At 39.1% G+C, this 20,382-nt stretch overlaps 2 protein-coding genes across 2 annotated transcripts in view; both read right to left on the bottom strand.

The window, feature by feature from the left end:
• Positions 1 to 7,370, bottom strand: part of camkk1a (calcium/calmodulin-dependent protein kinase kinase 1, alpha a) — a 67,043-nt gene extending 59,673 nt beyond the window's left edge. Inside the window, exon 1 of the mRNA XM_033978973.2 lies at positions 6,992 to 7,370. The gene's annotated coding sequence lies outside the window, so the exon portion shown is untranslated. The remainder of the gene's footprint in view (positions 1 to 6,991) is intronic.
• A 7,044-nt stretch (positions 7,371 to 14,414) lies between these two features.
• atp2a3 (ATPase sarcoplasmic/endoplasmic reticulum Ca2+ transporting 3) overlaps positions 14,415 to 20,382 on the bottom strand; it is a 42,167-nt gene continuing 36,199 nt past the window's right edge. The window contains exons 14-21 of the mRNA XM_033978134.2: positions 19,549 to 19,884; positions 18,330 to 18,550; positions 17,889 to 18,091; positions 17,240 to 17,325; positions 15,857 to 15,990; positions 15,337 to 15,454; positions 15,142 to 15,259; positions 14,415 to 14,701 (exon numbers count right to left, since the gene is read on the bottom strand). Coding sequence (XP_033834025.1) covers positions 14,658 to 14,701; positions 15,142 to 15,259; positions 15,337 to 15,454; positions 15,857 to 15,990; positions 17,240 to 17,325; positions 17,889 to 18,091; positions 18,330 to 18,550; positions 19,549 to 19,884 — 1,260 coding nt within the window. The 3' untranslated portion in view covers positions 14,415 to 14,657. The remainder of the gene's footprint in view (positions 14,702 to 15,141; positions 15,260 to 15,336; positions 15,455 to 15,856; positions 15,991 to 17,239; positions 17,326 to 17,888; positions 18,092 to 18,329; positions 18,551 to 19,548; positions 19,885 to 20,382) is intronic.

Below are 20,382 nucleotides of genomic sequence, written 5' to 3'. Positions count from 1 at the left end.
ACTATTTAAAACAATCAAAAGTCATTTTCAACATTAAATTGCAGTACTTTCTTTTATATTGTAGCGTTCTGGTGAAAGGAAACATGCCAAATTTCTTCTGGTTGTTTATTTTCTGAACACAAGAGCTACTGCCATACAGCCATAACCCACTCCAAAACAAGAGCAAAACAACAGCAGTCTCAACTAACTAGAACCAGTCTCCAAAACAGGCCAGTAAATGAAGAAAAGGACCTTCACAACTTTGTCGGCATAGCAACCAAGTGTCACATATAAAAGCAGTTACTCTAACAACAACAACACACAAACAGTTACAAGAACAACAAAAGGTGCCAGCTCTGAGCTAAACACAAAATATCAGATCATTACAGATTTTTGATACTTTTGGCAGCCCTACTCAGAGACGCACACAGACTTCAGTTTAGTTACATAAATGTATTATGAAAGAGGGAAATACAGTCAGTATTGAGGGCTCATCTGCTTTCACTACTCGATATCTTAGGCCAGTGCAAACAAAGCCTGTGTCAAATCCCCCAAAAATCTGTTAGAAGCAAATAGACAACAAGCTGAAAAGAAGAAACTGCTAAGTACCATAAAGGGAACTAGTTTGTACATATTTAGAGGATGTGGCATTGGCTGATATGATGAAAGCATATCCCTTACCATTTATACATTTATGTAACCGGGACAACAAACAAAGCAAACTGTTATGTGGAAGATAACACAGTATCAGATTATAGTGCCAGCTCACTGTAGTAAGACAGGAAAAACACTAAAATTCTATATAGGGTAAAAAAGAGAGACAGTTTCAAAGTCGCTTTTAGTAAATAGAACACATATACAACATACTGAAGAAACTAGGGCTGCGTGACTTTGGGAAAACAGTATTGCGATTACATTTGGAAACAGGCCTGTCAAGATAACACATTTTGAAGTAGGATATACTGCTGAAGTACACAGATGATAAACGATGATATTGAAACTGAACCATAAAGCAGAAATCCCCAGAAAGTGTTTTAACTATACAAAAATATGAGCTGCGATAAATAAATATCAAAATGCAACACTTAGGAAGTTTGTTTGTCTCTATAATGAGGCATAGACTGGACAAACCACAAAACTGCAACCGCTGTAATTTGGTAACTGCCAGTTTAAATAGTGTTTTTGATAAGTTGCAAATCTATATATATTGTGCAAAAATGGAACAAACCCGTCTAACATCTAATGAATTTAACATTGATCAGGAAGCACAGTGCTCCTCACACCATAAATCAGCACCTCAGTCAATAACTATGCAGCGTGAGGAAGCATGCTGCCAACGAACCACAGCTATTCAATGTAAACATGGAAACCTCCATCTGGTAATGCACATCTCATTGTGTACTGAAGCAACAGGAGAAGAGACAGTATCTGCCACGCTGCACTGACAACGAAAGAATATACAGAGAAACAATCCAATGCACTGTTTGATGTGTTATCCTAAGAGTATCAGAGAGAAGACAAAGACAAAACAGTTTATGAATTATAATCAGAGCAGGGTTTTCAGCTTGGGATTTCTGGAGTTCTTACACTGATTCTAATATAGAATAATGCAGGAGTCTAAGTAACTTGAGAGTAAAAAGATAATGGACACAGATTACCAATAAGGGCTGTGTATTTAACTGAATTTGAATTGTGGTCATAATTTATTACTCAAATCACATTACAAAAAGTGTGTAATTGAAACTAAAACATCTGTTCTGTTGGATTTGGGTGCTCGTTATGGTCCAAAAAACTGGAGCAATGACACTTGTTGATTCTACCTGAACAAAGCCCCTGTATTCGAATCTGTTAAACATTGGTTATAACTTAACCGACATATATATATATATATATATATATATATATATATATATATATAACCGACATCCTAATATGCAATCATAATATCCTAATATGCACTGCTAAACACTGAGAATTTAAAGATTACGTAGTCTTTATTAAATGCCACTAAATATGTCCATGTACAGTAAAAATGGCCTCTTCTATATGATGCTGCTGTAAAACTAATGCCTCAGGCCAGAATGATGTGTGTCACTCTGAGTTTTACACATTATCAGTCTGAGAGGCTCTCGCTGAAACCAATCGGAAAATGCAGAACATCATGACGATTATTTGAATCCGATTGGTCAAAGAGTCACAGAGGAACAACATCTTCACAAATGCACACAGCACTTACCTTCTGCATGTTTTTCACAAACATTTTTATTGACTAAAATATGTCAAACTTACTAAAGTACGTACAGTAAAGTACAGTGTTGCTTTGTGATTGGCCCGTCCACCTGATTAACCTTACAGCAGAAGACTTTAAAGATGGATTCTCATAAGTTTGTGGACTCAAATTTCACAAGGTTAGTCAAAATCCATTTCAAATATCTGATAACACAATTAAGCACATCTCATAATGTTATATTTTAGATGACTTTCCATAGCACAGCCAGTTAATTGAAAGTCTCCATTTATATTTGATTTTAGCCGGCTGCTGTTTATGATCATGAAATCAACACTGAAAACCATTTTTATTTTGTTTTTGAAAAACGAGTGAATATTGATCAATATGAGGGGACATAAACATAACATTTTTTTGCCATATTGCCCAGTCTCAATGGAAAGTATAAAATGTAGTTACATTTGTTTTGATATTTGTGCTGTCTGCTCATGTTTTTGTCCTGCCTAAATCTTTGTAAAACGGTGAAACAAAAGCTGGTTTGGCAGTGGCTCAGCAGAGAGAAGGCTAACCTGATAATGAGGCAGAGCTCCAGCTGTCTGCGCCCACAGGAGCCCAGAGTCTGGAGTGGTCCGGGGGGAGAACAGTGGGGTCTGCTGAAGAGGATTTGGACTTAACACAGACAGACGGCTCTACAGGATGAGTAGGCACTAGATGAGCCTGGCTTCACTGAGCAGCTAATAGGCTCAATCCTCAGGAATACACCGGGCACAAAGAGATAATGAGGCGTTGGTGAAAGTGAGAGAGTTTCATATGAAATAATAAAACAATCGTAAACTAAGTGTTTTTGGGTCTTTTACTTAAAACAGGATGGAACTGATGTGAGTTTAGCCAAATGTTTCTAGACTAGAAAAAGCTACAATTATATGATATCAATTCAAAGGTAAAATTTGGTTATTATTTGGTAATGTCAAAACCCCCTAATGTCTCCTGTTGCAGCCCTGACAATTTGTCAAGGTATAGTACCATTGTATGATGTGCACACACTCCTGGTAGACAGGCATTAGTATGTCATTGTGAATTAGCCATTATTTGAGGGTTTTTTTTGTTTTGTTTTTTTGTTAAAGCAGCCTTTGCAAAAATCAGGATTTCAGAGCTTTTAACCATGTTATAGTTGTTTCCCCTCATCATTTACTTAGTAAATGGAGTGATTCTTGCATATTTGAACAATCTTTAATGGCTTATGTTCACACGACAGCTGCATGGCTCTTTACTGTGATAACATTTACTGCGAAGTCAGCTCCCATCGGGCACTGCGGTTTTCTAACACGGAAGTTAGCAGATTTGTTTCTTTTATCAAGTCATTTTTCAATGAATATTGCAATTTTGAAAGTCCAAATCATAACATGATGATCCACAGGTGTCATAGATTATAACTATAGAAGACACAAGCACAATATGTGTTCTTCAAATTATTGTATTATTGTATCTTAAATACAAATACAAATGAACAGAAAACATACCTGAATGGGAAGAAATAAAAAAAGTGCAGAGAAGCTAGTCAAATTCTCTCAATAATAAACCATAATCATGTGTGAGTGAATGCATGTTTCTACACCTGGGAGTAAAGATCTAGTTTTGTTTCAGAGCTGTCTCTCTAGTAACAGTGATGTGTGATTACAGCCTGCGCTTATAGATGTGGTAAACTCACAGATCAGAGGACCCCCGCGGTGCACTCTACCCGTGCACAGAATAATGAACACCGCCATGCAGACAACTACGGGTGAATGCATCAAGTAATAATAACACTGACAAGTTACAACTAATCATACTCAATAAATACCATAATGTAATCTCAAGGCTCTAATTAAGGGCAGGTAGAAAATATTTAGATTAATTGTAGCAACTAGAGCTTGGAGATATAGCAAAAAGAATTACAACTGAGATTTTCAATGTATTTTTTCCAATTAAGAACAAGTAAATATGGCTGTTAATACTAATTTTATAAACAAAAACTAGGCATTTTTAATAAGTACAGAACATAGAAAAGATCATCCAATTTATTCCTGCAAAGTCTGAACTCTTCTCCAAAGCATATTCTTTTATTGACAGAACTGCCTCTAGACCTCGCAATGAAAAAGCCCCAAGCTGATCACTGACTGCCTGAAATAGTGCAATTAATCAAGTGTTCGTTTAACATTTAATTAATTGCACAGGCCATGTAGCAAATAATGTAAATATCACATCAGAATTTAAAGCTGCAGCTCATGTGTTCCTCTTTCGCTGATATAAATAGTGCATGTCCAAATGGAGAGGTTATTCCCTGACTGCAGAGATCCACAGACAGATTTTCAGAGTTTCCAGGAAAAAGAGGCTGCTTTTGCCTCAGCGAGGGAGGGAAACACATATACAGTTAAACTTTGTGATAGAAGACTGGAGGTAAGAGCCATTCTCAACTGTATCATCAAAGGCAGCAGAGAGGGAGCTAACCATCTGAGCACTAGAGATGTAACAGAAGTCTCACTCTGTCTCTCTGAAGTGAAAAAGTAGCAGCTTATTCAAGACTGCTTCTCTATTCAAAAGGCAAAGGCACATTCAGTTGTAATATGGATCATTGTACATCAGAATCAAAAGGGAAATATAATGGCTAAGAGCGAAGCCTATAATACATTACCCAGATACAACATTATGAAAACCTGTTTATCGGCTCATCACTTTCACTTTGCCACAGTGCCTTCAATGGAACACTTGACAATAGATAGAGACGACAGCAGATGGGGAACAACGCATGAAATGACTTCTAATAAAAGGAAAAAAAGACTAGTTTAGATTTTTGCTCAAGAAAACATAGCAATCTGAAGAAAAAAAAGTCATTTAGATACAAGCTTGTCACGATTAACTTCACGCCACTGATACAATAACAATAATGCAAAATAATCATAGTAAATCATTTTAAATAGGTAGTTTCATTACGTTAAGTTACTTTTTCAACCCTCTACAGCTCAAATCTTATCGTATTACAACAAAAATATCCCAAATTTCCCCAGTTTTTCCAAAGAAATTGTAAACGCCATCAATTTTGAACCCCAAAATACATTGATCCAGCTATTATATATTGTACGATAAGTCGATACCATAATTATCATGACCTATTTAGAAGGGTAATTATGTTATTATTATGTTATGCACAATGATCGTCTCCATGGAAGCCAGTGTAATGCTATACTGTGGGAAAATACGCAAAGCAATAACATATCCAAGGAGAAAATTAGATGCACACTGTACCAGAAAATATATTTACAGTCCACTTTTAACTGACACTAAAACTCTGACTGCATTGTAACAGTGTAACAATATGGGACACAGCTCTATTTGTCAGAATTACCAGTTACCATCAGGTTGCCAGTTAATTTCCTGCCTGTCCACGCTGTTGTTGCTGTGGCCATAACCATGAATAAGACAAAAGTCCCAGTATTGGCTTGTGACAGGAAGGGCATCCAGTATAAAAATTGGCCAAATCGCTGTAACTGACTCACAAGGCCACTCAGCATCCAAACACGTTTAAACTCAAAGTCGAAACACACATTTTCTTGAGCTGTTGTTGACATAGACTAAATAAAAACGCATTTCCAGACCTCTGTACAAACGAATATGACATTTATTAAAAGCATCTCGTCGCAGTGACTGAAACCTGCACACTGTTGCTGACATATCTCCTTCCTTTAATGCTTTTCTTTTAAAGTTGTTGTCAGCACCAACAGGGGAAAGGGAAAAAGACGTGGACAGCACATCCAAGTGGTTTCTGTTGAGGCTAATTACTACTCTTTTGTAAATCGTGCAAAGAGAGAATACCGCTGGGCATGTTATGGGCACGAGTTGCTGCTACTGTAGTTTTCATGCTTGACCTGGCAACAAAGGAAAACACAGAGGAGGAGTCAAATGCAACTCAAGACGCATCAGTTCCATTTGTTTGCAAAAGTCAACAGAATCTGCATTGAGAAGGGTTAAACTGCAATGCATCAACACACAAAGTTCCAATTACACCTTGGTCTAATGCCACATGGCGTATTTCAGACTCCGATAGGGCTTTCCTCACATTATTATCCAGATGCACTACTTAACTGGCAGGCAGTGGCTTGTTAAACTATTGGTTAAGCTTGACATCATAGATGAGCCATGGAGAGTCAGTCTAAGGACATGTGCAGGCCATGAGCACACAGGAACCTTGGATGTGAATGTGTTCCCAGAGCTTTTCCCAGTCCAGAGTCATGCAGGCTGTAGTAACCATGTCAGAATAAAGAGCCTAAACAGGAACCCCCGCGCTGGAGCTGACCCAGCATGCAGCGCGCGTGAAGCACTAATATATGATTGGAAACCTGTCAAGTTTAGGTCCCAAGACTCAGTGCTGTTTATCATAAAGCGACCCCCACTGCGTCCATAGAGTGACAGGTGCTGGTGCTTCCCGGGAGCATTATTCAACAGATGCGGTGATGCACAAGACACGGGCTTTAATGACAGCTTGACAGGTGCACGGTTCACTGTTGTCTGCAGCTTAGAACAACCTGCTCTCCTCTGTGCATGAGCGCGTGGAGGCTGGTTTTACTGTATGTACTGGATTAACTGTGCAGCTGCAGACTATTCAATAAGCATCCCTACTGTGGGCAATGTCAAACAAGAACAGAATCACACTACATCAGCACACGTGCCTTTGCAGGGCGCGGGAAGACAATAGTATCTCACTGACAGTAAACTCACGAATGTGTATTTAAACCCTGAAGTTTAACTTACCCAGATGGCTGCACGGGTGAGTGTGGTTCTTTTCCAGTGAATCGGATCCAGGGGGGTGTCCCGCAGGATGCTGTGCGCTCGCTGCGGTGCTGTCTGTCCGCTGGACGTCTTCACACGGGCTCGCCCTGTGCGTATTCCGCGGTCAGCACTGGACCTGTCAAAAGTCCCATGTTTCAGCCTTTCTCTTCCGGAAAAAGCGACGAGCGCAGCCCCAGCCCCCGTGTGCACCTGGTGTAGTGCGCCAGCGGCAGAACAAGCAGCAGCTGCGTATTGTTGCAGCAGCTCCGCACTGAGCAGCAGCGGCTCTAGGGCTGGCCTGTCACTTTATACACTCTGCTCTGAAACACGGCTACACTCTACACACGAGCCAAGTTTTCTCATTCGACAGAAACGAGCCCATGGTCCTAAGATCCTCCTCTCTCCAGCGCGACCAATCACACGCACGACCCAACTGTAGCGCGCACAAGTGTGTCACTATTATGCTCTGTAAAATCATTATGTGACTCACCTGCGTGCATTTGAATAACAACCTTAGACATAATCTGTCACATTAAACACCGGCCAGTATTTTACTTCTAAAGGGACAATAAAAGTAGCGCCCCTAGCGGCTACGCACAAGTACTCCCACTGTTGAAGATGGACCCAACTAAACAAGCAAATCATCAATAGAATTTGTGCAAAGTTGCGTGTCTAGACCTATATTATGAGACGTTTCAGTTTTACTACTGCACTACACAATATATAACGCCTATATATATAAGTTTTGTGCCTCTCAACTGCTTGTCTCCACCTGGAATGTTCTACAGTATGGCATTAAACTAATAAATCAAGGTATTTTTTGCAGCAATAACTGAATAAAATAAGACAGATTATTGTAGAACATTCCAGCCAAAGCAATAACATTTCAAACCTTCAAGCAGCTGACCCACACCCACCAGAAATGTTACCTCGTGCACTTTTAATTACTCTTATCTATAGGACCTCTTCACACTCTTCTTCCTCACAAGTTTACTGTGAGGCTAAAGGTCATACACTGCCTCAAGGAAAGAGGTCAGCCTGAATATACTGAATGACCAGGTTATTCCAGCAATAGATTTTTTCTTCCCTGATGGCACTGGCATATTCCAAGATGACAATGCCAGGATTCATCAGGCTCAAATTGTGAAAGAGTTGGTTCAGGAGCATGAGACATCATTTTCACACATGGATTGTCCACCACAGAGTCCCCATTGAGAATCTTTGGGATGTGCTGGAGAAAGCTTTGTGCAGTGGTCAGACTCTACCATCATCAATGCAAGAGGTGAAAAATGAATGCAACACTGGATGGAAATAAATCTCGTGACATTGCAGAAAAGAAATTGAAATAATGCCACAGAGAATGCGTTATTGCTGTTGTTTTTCAGTTATTGTTTTAATTTTACATAAACATGGCTTGTTCCTCAGTACTGTGGACATTTATTGATCTAAAGGCTTTGTAAGTCGGTCAACCTTATCAAGTAAAACTGAAACACCCTCAGTGCAAACTCGCTGGTGTATTTAACAGTTTGACATTTTCAATAGAATGTTTTACATAGCAAACAGGTAGCATTTCTACGTCTATGTCTAATCCCAGGAACTAACAAAGAGTCCCCAACCCCCATCCAAAAAACAAAACAAAAAACGTGATCCTAGCTTTTTCCCTATGGACTGATTTGTTTTTAGCCTCCATCCTGAGTTCATTCAAAAGTATTATCCCAGAAGATATGTATTTCATAACACAATTTAACCATCGCTCCCACTTTTACCTCCTAAATATACCTCGGTCTCTCTCTTTTTGACTCACCAAAAGCTTGTAACCTGTTATGTAACTGTGAATAGGTCAACTAAATGTAGCTTATGTTTTGAAGTGGAAGCTGGTCAGGAGAATACCACTTTTCCTATTGGAGCCTGAAGGGGGAAGTTCACAGCAAGTTCATTTAGTTTCTTGGCAACAGTTTTGGCCTCGAGCAACAACTACACTGTGGGATGAGAGGGAAAGTGTCCTGCCAAAATCCCCTCTAAACTCTGCACAGTCCACAGCAGGCTTTTCTGTGTCGTTGCTGGTGGTATGTCTGTGTTATAGTTTATATGAGTCATCCTCCAACAAGCCTCGACCCTGCCTTTTATGTGCAGGGGAGAGTAAACGGACCCCTGACTGTCGCAGCACAAAGCATGTAAAGATAGTATCTGAGTTATTCCAGCTTTAATGGTGCCATGTGAATCATAAAGCTGCAATATATCCATGGAGATGTCACTGCTTTCCCTGCAGTGTTTTAGAGCAAAGTATGGAACTTACGTCTCTCCACAGAGACAAGAAGGTGGCCAAGTTGCAGACCTGTAAGAATGAATGTTTTGTGCAATAACCTGAAATCAGTAAGTTACACAACCAGGCAAAAGTTTGGACACACCCTCTCATTCATTTTATATACACACAGACGACATCAAATATATGAAGTTAGATATATGGAATTATGTAGCAGAGAAAAAAACAAAGTAACGTTAAATAGCAAAACAAACGGTGGCTACTTCGAGGATTAAAAATATATACATAAAAAAAGAATGTAGTGTTATTTAACTTTGTTTCTTTCCACATAATTCCATATATCTTGCTTCATATATCTGATGTCTTCATTTGTATATAAAATGCAGGATGTGTCCAAACTTTTAACTGCTAGTGTACATAAGTGGATTTAATGCCATATCATGGAATAGAAAAGGGAAAAGCAAAAATGTGGCTGTGATGGAGGCAAGTGGGTGGTGAATGTCTCAGCAGAAAAGTTGTAGTTCACCTTTACTAAACTTTACTCCACTGCCATGTGGAGTCACCCATGAGATTTTCCACTGTAGCATGGTGTCCATATTGACCTGTTGTGGAATTTGATGGCCGTGTGTAGTGACACACATATAAACTTCTAGCATCAAGTTGCACACAAGCAGTGTCCTATGGAGGGGCTAATGTAGACAGTATTATTCACTTCAGTGTCAGAAACTACAGCACATTGTAAGAAGTAGCTTTATAGGTGAAGGAGGAGTTGTGCAGGCAAAAGTATTTTGGCCAGTCTGATACAACTGGTTGATTTTCACACCGTCTATGAGCTCAGAGAAGGTCTAGATCTGTGGCATATCTGTGGAGATACCTCTCCTCGTGTGGTCTCAGAGGAGCATGCCTCATCACAAACATGTACAGAACAACTCAAGCGCCATAAGTGTGTTATGGACCAGCAGCCTGCCACATGGTGTTTTCTTTGATTTTAGTTTCTCTTTGAATCCATCTGTCTGTAGTTTTCATCATCAAACGATATGGAATTATTTTTCTCCTTCATATTGCTGTTGCAACATAAATGAAACCCCCTTTGAAATCCATTATATTTTAAATAAGTTTGTTTTTTTCTGTATAAAATCTTGTTAAAGGTCAGTCAGTCAAGTTTAGCTCACATTTGTTGTGTCTATTTTTGTAATATTACATTTGGTCACTTCTGTGTATCTTCTGTGTATTAGGCCTGTGTTGTAAAAATCACAAATGAATAGTAAAAGAGTAAAGAGTAAAAGAGTAAAGAGTAAAAGTAAAGCTATGAAAAATTCTACAGGTTCAAGCTGTGTAACTTTTCTGATGGAGGGTCCACCACTTGTTCATCTCTGTGGATGTTATTTGTCTCCAATGTTCCATCTATAATATGGGATTAAACATACATCTCTCCATCGAGACAAGAAAGTGGCAGACCCTCCACTTGAACAGTGACATAGTGTAACTTTAAAGCCTTCTTTCATCTAAAGCCCCAGTCAGTGTCTTGTCATTATCCTGAGCGTGTGCCAGTTCCAGTGTGACCTGAGCCTGGTGTTTCAGTGGGACAGACGCCCTGCTGAGTTCCTCTTTTGTGCTTCCTCTTGGGCCCGCGCGCGATGGAAATAAACGCCGTAGTCACTAATGAGATCCTCCTTTTAACACCACAGTCCCCAGATTGCGCCTTCACCTCAGGAGCTGCACCAGGAGAGGATATGCGTCAGCCACAAGGACTCCAGACGCTCAGTGCAATAAGGATAAAGGCAGAGGGATTGTTTTACTTTTGCAGAGTGATCTTGATCAGAAAATGACCATGTTAAAGGTCTGATTACTTCGCAGACCGATTTTTCTCCAACAATAAGTGTGTTAAAATAATGTAACAGCTCCCTCTGCTGACCATAAGACACATCTACGCTCAGGTCAGAAGGAAAAAGGATTTGAGACAAGCCAGAAGGTTCTTCAGCACATTGGGTCTCAATATGACAGTTGGAAAATGATACGATATATGAGGAAACATAAAAAACATGTGTGATAGTCTTGGATCAGGCTTGGCACACTTCAGATGAAGTGGTAAAAGTAAATACCTCTGTTGGCCTTGGCCTGACAAAATAACTTCTCTAGCCCCATTTCCTCACCACACATGAGGCTACTTCATCATTTTGTAACTTCTCTTTTCTATCTGACGCTCATGAACACCAAAGGTTGTTACTGAGGGAGCACAAAGAGGTTTAGAGCCTATGTGCTGGAAAATGTTCTCACTCTAAACAAATCAATGAAATATTTTTTGAATTATTAATTATCACTGAGTCAGCATTTTGTTGCTTTATCTAATGGTGGATAATCTTAAAATCAAGGGAAAACATCCATCAAAAATAGATTTAAACAAACACAAGACTAATTTAATAAATAAAATAATATGCGCTGATGAGAATCTTATGTAGGCCAACTTCAAGAAAAAAGTCTCAGAGTAAATGTACAAACAACACAAAGCTCTGTTTAAATAACAGATAAATAATCTTTATTTCCACATCTTTGTCATTTATAAAATTATGTGTCCACATTTGATATTAACAAGGCAATACAGAGAGTCTATTTCTCAGTGGTGGAACAGAGGCTCTAGAGACAATGGAAAAAGGGCAGGAGTAGTTAGATGTAGATATGAGCCAACGCAATGTCTCATTTAACAAAGCATTGTACAATATATAGATTTTTTTTTTTCTTTTATTTGTATGTAATTCTCAGACCCTCTTATATTTTGAAGATCTCTAAAGCCTGCATCCTCACCAAGCCCTTCAAAGTACAGTTCTTAAACTTCATATCCCAGAATTCATCACTGCTTAGTGCTCAGTGTAAACCAGACACAGGAACATTCTCACAGCCTTTTTAAGTACACTTCAAAACCATCAACATTTTAAGACTGTAGTAAGCTCAAGGACTCATTTCTATTTTTAACAATACAATATATTCTTCCTCTATGATAAAAACACAATACCCCCGCAACTGTAAAAACCAAACAAAGAAGCAACCGTCCTATTCTACAAAACAAACCAGATTCTAGTTGCTCAAAAGAAAATGTAAAAATAACATTTGTTGCAATTCTACTGTAGTTGAGTCAAAATGTAAAATTATCAAAATTTAAATATTATATACTGTATAGGTTATTATTACAGTAACAAACGGCCATGCCATCCTGATGTATACAGATTTCAGTAGTAAATTACAAGTTTATACAAAGCTTTAGTGCCAGCATGTTTAGGGTCAGTGGAGATGTGGGACAGGGACAGATCCTCAGCTGTTTTCTGCTCATTTGTCATCCATACAATGTTTGCCCATCAGATGTCAAATAAGTTCCATTGTGGACTCTATTACAAGCAATAACTTTTAAATTCTAATATGATGAGACAAATATGGACACTTTTAGATTTACCGTTAATCGCTTTAGGAGGAATGACATACTGTAACAAATTCAGTTGTATACATTCATGTGTTCAATGGTGGGTTCTCTTTAAATCATGTCATGCCGTGTCATGCTTTGAAATGTAAAACAGAAGCCATAAAAGTAACCTACCTATTGGCCCACTTATAACAATAAAAAATGATCTGTTGTACAAATTAAAATGTACAAGTTCTAAGGGCAGATAAAAAGATACTATATTGATCTATAAAGCACCTTATTTTAAAGCAAAGAAAGACTGAACCCAGAGGTACAGTATGAGCCTTCCCAATCTCACAGAGCACTGACAACAAACAGGGGTTAAGACTTAAAACACACACATTAGCTGGCTCTTTCAGTCATACACAACACATTTGAAATCCATTATATTTATATTATTATATCAGTAAGACCCAAGTGAGGCTCTAAAGCATTGAGAGGAGCAGAGGAAGCAGCCAAAGTGCACAGCAAAAGGGCTTTCTAGTGGACACACAACTAAAGAGCTAACATTGTAACAGGGAATGTCAAAGGCAGGCATAAGCACAGGCACATGTCAATAAAATACACATTATGTAAAGCTACATGTATTATTATATCATATTTTTAGTGGGGAAAGTCAGCACAATAGGTAAGCATTCATTCTCTAATCAGCGAAAAGCAAGTTCAAAACTTGACCGTAGTGCAGTGTTGTTGTGTCCTGTGGGTGGTCACCCATATTGCAGTAACATTAAGTTGATTAAATGTAACAGGAATGACATCCAACATCCAAACATCTGCCAAAGCTGAACCACTTACCTTCTGATTGGTGGGCTAAAGCTTAACACAAACAATAAATTTGGCCTTTTCCCAACTACAAATACGCTATTCTCAGACTCACACTAGAGTAAATGTTTATAATATTTATCTTTGTATTAAGCCAATGCAGTCTGCCTGGAACTGAACTCCTTCAATTTGCCTTGGTATTGGAGTACTGTTCTAATATATCAACATATGCCTGTATATGAGGGAAAAGGGAAGTATACAGACAGGGGACACATTCATTTTGCCACATTTTCATGAGGCGCTTCAGTGAGCTATATAAGGCAAATATAAAATATAATATAAGCTTTTTTAAATTTTAGCTTTTCAAAATTTGGTAATTTAATGTTTGAAATGCCAATCATTCAAACTGAGTATGATTTAGTGCAAGTACATTCACTATTTTGTTTATACCCAATTTGAAGAGGCAGTGCGGGGGACAATAGTGAGGCCTGATAGGACCACCTGATCGTCTCTGAATTTCACATTTCAATTTTTAGTTTTGCCTAAATATCCACCCCATTGAGTCAAAGAAGGTGGCAAAGCAACAGCAGTGTAAAGCTATAAAAATCCACAAGTCCAACGCAAGGGCAACAAGCTGCCTCCACACCCAGAAAAGAGAGCGAGGTAAAACAGGACACTAAAACAAACACAATGAAATGAGTAAGTGGTTCAAGTGTGGACACAGGAGTGAACAAGGAGCAGTTGTGCTGTCACTGCCCACACAGCACTGATGAAGTCCTGTCTTGGAGATGCAGGTGAACATAGGCGAGGTGCATCTAAAGCTCTCCACTTTATTCTTTTGTTAGAGTCTCTGTGGCTGGCATCATCCCTCCATCATCCCTCCTTCTTCTCCCCATCCCACAGTTCTTTTGCTTCCCTGCAATGTCCACTGTTGTTTTTAACTGTACCCTCCAAAAATCTATAAGTATCTTTAAAAAGCAGAGGCCTGGGCCGGTTTTCTCCTGATGATGCGTCATGCACACTTACTCATTGACTATTTTCACTGGTGCAGGCCCTGCTCAGTGGTGGGTGGTGGTCTTTTGGACATGCAGGAGTGAGTGGGAAACGGGAAAAGGGTTCTATTTGTTTAAAGGAGCAGAACTCTAGGAGTTTTGAGTGTTTTGGGAGAGGATCTAGTTCAGCTGCCATCTCCGTCGATATTTCATATCCTCGTCAGCTGTAGAGTAAAAAAGATAATTAAAATGACAAGATAAAGAGATAAAGCTACACAGAAAAAGCGCAGACTAAACTGTTATGACTGTGATGAATTAAAACTTGCATAGCTTTAGCAAATCCATATTTGTGTTAAATAATGTATGTTGTTGACAACATTGCATGCTTTGAGCTATGTATTTTAACTGATTAACTGATTGCAATGGAGCAGGGAGGTTTGTTTACACAGGAAACATAATGTATCAGCATCTACAGCTACAAAATCACAGTCACACAGTCTAATGAGAAAACACTATGGAGCCAGAGATTAAGTACCTTTCCACAGAGTGGGAAATGAATATAATGACTTTAAGCTGCATCAGAATGCAGAGGAAAAAGAAAGAAGAATTATTACTTATGTATTTATGAATACATACAATATAAACTGTATAACTATAATATTACCTTCTAGATGATTCCTGGATACATATTTTAATGCCTCATCCAGGAGGATAACTGGGATGGAAATTTTCAAAACCACAATCCACTGAGACCACCGCAGTGGAGTGACCTGAAAGATGAGCTGCAGAACAGACAAACTTTATATGTAATTGTTTACTTTTTTGTGTGTGATCTAATCCGCCACAGCACAGCACTCACCGGCAGAGGCTCCACGTACAGGATCAGGAAGTGAAGAGACAAAGACAGGACGATGGCTCCCAGCAGCCAAATATTGACCCAGGGAGGCATCCGCAGCAGAGACTGGTTCTCTGACAAACTGTCACAGCAGGATATGACACTTAGATCATGTCAAAGACACAAGGGACACTTTGCAGAGGCTTAATGGCCTGGCCAGTAATTCACTTTATATCAGAGATGGAATAAAGTGAAACATCATCATTTATTCTAAAAGATTATGTTTTGCTAGTGTTACCTTTCCACCCATATATATATATAAATAATATTCTATGGAACTCCCAGCATACACATCACATATTATACAAATAATTTGACATCTCCTCCAGCAATAATACTCCCTGACCATTTCTTGCACACATTTCCAGCTTTAGTATACAGTGACATTATGGGCCCTACCAGTTAAATAAAAATATTAAAACAGCCTACTAAAGTACTAAAAGTGATTACACATTTTAAGTTACTGAAATAACACTGGACTAACCTGTTGAGTGCATTGAACATTTCGATTGTGACCAGCACAGAGAGGGCCATGGTGGTGGGGTAGCGGGATTCAAACACATCACAGTCTATGTCCTTGAACATGGGATTGTCCTCAGTGCACTGCATGAAATGTCTCTGAAAGAAAACACACACAAGAGAGTGGAGGATTATTGGTTTGTATGTTATTGTTTTTTCACTAGGACCAGTGACCTGGCCAATGCTGGAAGAAGATGATTTTGTTATTTAAGTAAAAGTGCAGATACCGGAGCAAATACTCAAGTAAAAGTAAAAGTATCACGAATGATCTACTTACTACTTAATCTACAAACTTTCATATCTAATAAAGCTTATCAAATTTAATTTTGATAAAGGTTTGTTCTGAATTCTGAATCAATAGTTTTTTTCTAGCTGTTTTTATTTATTTGTATATTTATTATATACTTATTGTACATTTATTTAGATTTATTTGTTTGCTCCAATTACAAACTTGTTAAAAATAACCCCCTAAGCCTTTTCAGCAGGTATCAAACTATAATAAAAATACTTCCAGTCCAGTTAAAAAATGTAGTGGAGTAGAAAGTACAGATACCTGCTCTTAAATGTGGTGAAGTAAAAGTAAAAAGTACAGATAAAATTTGTATTTATAGTGCTTTACTACTTAATTTGTTACATTCCACCACTAGACCTAATCTAACGGAGTTAAAGTCTGATGGGGAAAGAGCTGGGAGAGTCTGGCCTTACTCTGACCTACAGATGGGAATCAAGAACCCGTTCTATTTTTAGCTGAATCTTTTTTCATCTGCATTGTGTGGCTCCTCCCTTAATGATTCCTCTTATCAATACTGCTTTGGACAGCTGTATCTTTAACTGCTGTGTGAGCCCAGACCAGTTTGTCAATGCTTGCTCTCATCAGAAGCTAAGCAAGACTGGGCCTTGTTAGTCCTGGGATACCAGATGCCATAGTGGGGTGGCAGTGGTTTTACTGCACATTGTCATTGTGTCCTTAAGCAGGGCACTTCCCCCATCTTGCCTTGTATCAGTTGTATGAGGACATTAGAAATTTGCCGATTAATCAACCGGTAACAGAATCAGGGCTTTTTACTTTTTACTTCACAAAAATCAAAAGTTTCAGTCTCCATGTGGATGAAGCTTTTATGCACAGTGATGGAGAGTCAAAAGAGCAGCACTAGCCAGAGCGCAGCAGAGGTACAGGACCAACAGAAGCATTCCTCATTTATGGGATTTCCAATGAGACACATGTGAGGAGCAGGGAGGGAGAAATAAACAACAGAAAAGACCTGACTGCCTGTCGATGCTTAATCCTTACATGTTTGTATCTAGATATTTATACAGTCACTGTATTATGACAGACTTTTCCACTCACCAGCTGATAGAAGGACACTTGTGGACCCTCTTCATCAAACAGGTACCACCATGTGGCAGCACTCACTGTCCCCAGACCCACATATCCTACAAGACAAAGTCACTTTGATTAAGGCAATACTTGAAAGGAGAGACCAGATATGACAAATGCAAGTCCTTAAATAGGACAGCATATAATGAAACGAACAGTGTTTCCTGTGCTCAATCATTACCTACCAGTGCCTTAACCTTAAACTGTATATAGACGATACTCACAAGTTTTTCCCCATTTTCAGTATATGGACAGGCAATGTCTCAGAACCTCCATAATTTACTCACTGAACTGCAGAGGCTGCACTAGCACTGACTAATGATTGACTGAAGTATTCAAATCAGAACAAGTCCTTTTAGGTTCAGATCAACTGGATTTCAGCATTCAAACTGGCAACCCAAATGAGAAATTCGTGTGAGGCTCATTCCGCTTTTTAATTTTTTAATCCAAACACAAAAACACCAAATTATAAATGAAAGAATAAATCAGCATTACAGTTGTTATGAGTAAAATCTATATTTGATGACCTCATATCTAAAAAGATAGGTCATGTTTATGGCATTTAATATCAAAATCTTACATACTGTCCCTTTAAAAGCTGTTGTTATGAACTGGTTACCTCCAATAGCCAGGTATCTGAAGAAGAGCCAGCCAGAGATGAGGGGCTCTTTGGGGTTGCGTGGAGGTTTGTCCATGATGTCCAGATCTGGAGGGTTGAACCCCAGAGCAGTTGCAGGAAGTCCATCAGTCACTAGGTTCACCCACAGCAGCTGCACAGGGATCAGAGCCTCAGGCAGTCCCAAGATGGCCGTTAGGAAGATACTGCATCACAGAATATAGGTCAATGAGGAGAGGACAACAGGAAAAAACTAGGGCTATTTAAACAAAAAAGTACTAGAAAATATTGTATTTATATGATAAAATGGAAATTACACACAGGATTCACTACCAATTCTCCAACTAACCCACTTTCTGCTGTTGTCCCATATAAATACTTATAATCTAAATAAAAATGAAGGTCCAATGAAAAACAGTCATAGAGTTTGTTTTTGTCCCTTACCAAACAACTTCCCCCACGTTGGAGGAAATGAGGTATCTGATGAACTGCTTCATATTGTTGTAGATGGCTCTGCCCTCCTCCACAGCAGCAACAATCGTGGAGAAATTATCATCAGACAGGACCATTTCAGAGGCAGACTTTGCCACTGCGGTTCCAGAGCCCATAGCAATGCCGATCTCTGCTTTCTTCAGGGCAGGGGCATCATTCACTCCATCACCAGTCTAGAAAACAAAGTCCAATGGATTACTTGAGATTCATATTTTTACGATTTATTACTATCTGTCATTTTACTATTGCATCAAAGTGTGTGACCTCAAATCCAAAAGAAAGTTAAAGCTTTATAAAATTGAGTTTAAATAAAGATGCACTATGTAACTTTTTGGTAGAGAGTATACCATCTGCTCGTCTTCATGAAGATGTTATTATGCCTGAAATATTCCACATTATGGCATTAAACATATCTATTATATCTGCAGGGCATTCTTACTGTGAGGTAGGTCACCTCTCCATGGACCTGACCTGAAACTTGGCGTAGTGGCGGTACCTGCTTCTCTGCAGTTTAAGTTTAGTTTAATGCCATATATAGTGTAACATTTTAGGTAAAGTAAGCAGGCGGTAGACCAACTCCCAGAAATACTCCTTGCACACCTATAATAATGATTGCCTTTGAATGAACTATTATAGTAATATCCATATACCTTATCGTTTTAATAAACACAGACATAACATTTAGAGAAGCAAAACACTCCTTTCCTTCCTTCCTGTTTTTGAGGATAGACAGGATTATGTGATATAGATCTATGGTAACGGGGCTTAAAGCAGCTTTGCACTGTGTTGATTGGCAAGGTAAGCCTGACAGGAAAGTGGTGGTTTTGTTGTCCAGACTTTAGATTGTGCTGTCAGCTGAGACGTGCATCAGATGGAAACTACACGGCCAGTCTGAGATGACAGCTTGTGATAGGAGCAGGGCGCACAGCATGTCACACCTCAGCTGCCTCCTCTCATGCAAACTTATACCACCAAATGTATAGTGGAATCTGAATCTATAGTGTCTATAACAATGCAGTGGAACATGTTTGCAGTTGTGTTAGGAGTAGATAAATAAACAAGGAGAAAAAAATCATACAGAAAAATGGAAATATCATAGATGGTACAGCAGTGTTTATATTAGAAAATGTTCAGTTACTAGTGTTATAAAATGGAAGTTGTTGACTCTTACCATGGCTGTAATCTCATCAAATGACTGTAGGTATGCCACTATCTTGGACTTGTGTGCTGGCTCCACTCGTGCAAAGCATCGGGCCCGTTTGACAGCCTCCCTCTGGGCCTCTGTGGGCAGGTCGTCAAACTCACGGCCCGTGTAGGCCATTCCCGTCACTTCCTCATCTTCACCAAAGATCCCAATGCGTCTGCAGATCGCCACAGCTGTGCCCTTATTGTCTCCAGTGATCATGATCACACGGATGCCGGCCTCGTTACACAGTTTTATGGAGCCTATCACCTCCTTCCTGGGAGGGTCCAACATGCCCACGCAGCCCACAAAGGTGAGACCCATCTGATAAAAACAAGTAATTTTTTACCTCAAATACATAGCAGCTAAAGACATATAACCACAAAAAATCTGAAAGATTTAGAAGTCCCCATTCAGTGATCACATTTTGTTATTTGTGTCACTTCAATTATTTATTGTTATTAGTGATGTGCCACAGAGATTGACAGCTCTCAGGCTGCATCAGTATGTGTCACATGACCCACACATCTTCTGTTAGTTGGTGTCACATGTGTCAGAAGTACTGAAGGTGGTTGGGTCAATGCGGTCAGTGAGGCTTATAGTAGGGCTATGACAGTTTTTAAATCCCAAAACTATGATTTATCATTTAGGATACCATTTTGCTCAGGTTATACAAACACATTTATTAAGATGGGTGGCGTTCACATTTCAGAATGAAATAACCCAGCTTTACGTTAATACTTGTGCCTTTTTTAAACCAGCGGATGGTGCTATAACTATAAAACAACAACAACACAGCATTGACCTGTACCAAAAGGTCGA

The sequence above is a fragment of the Periophthalmus magnuspinnatus genome, chromosome 14 (genome assembly GCF_009829125.3).
Source record: "Periophthalmus magnuspinnatus isolate fPerMag1 chromosome 14, fPerMag1.2.pri, whole genome shotgun sequence".
NCBI lineage: Eukaryota > Metazoa > Chordata > Actinopteri > Gobiiformes > Gobiidae > Periophthalmus > Periophthalmus magnuspinnatus.
Note: the sequence above shows the minus strand (reverse complement) of the source record. Positions and strands in the feature narration are given on the sequence as shown.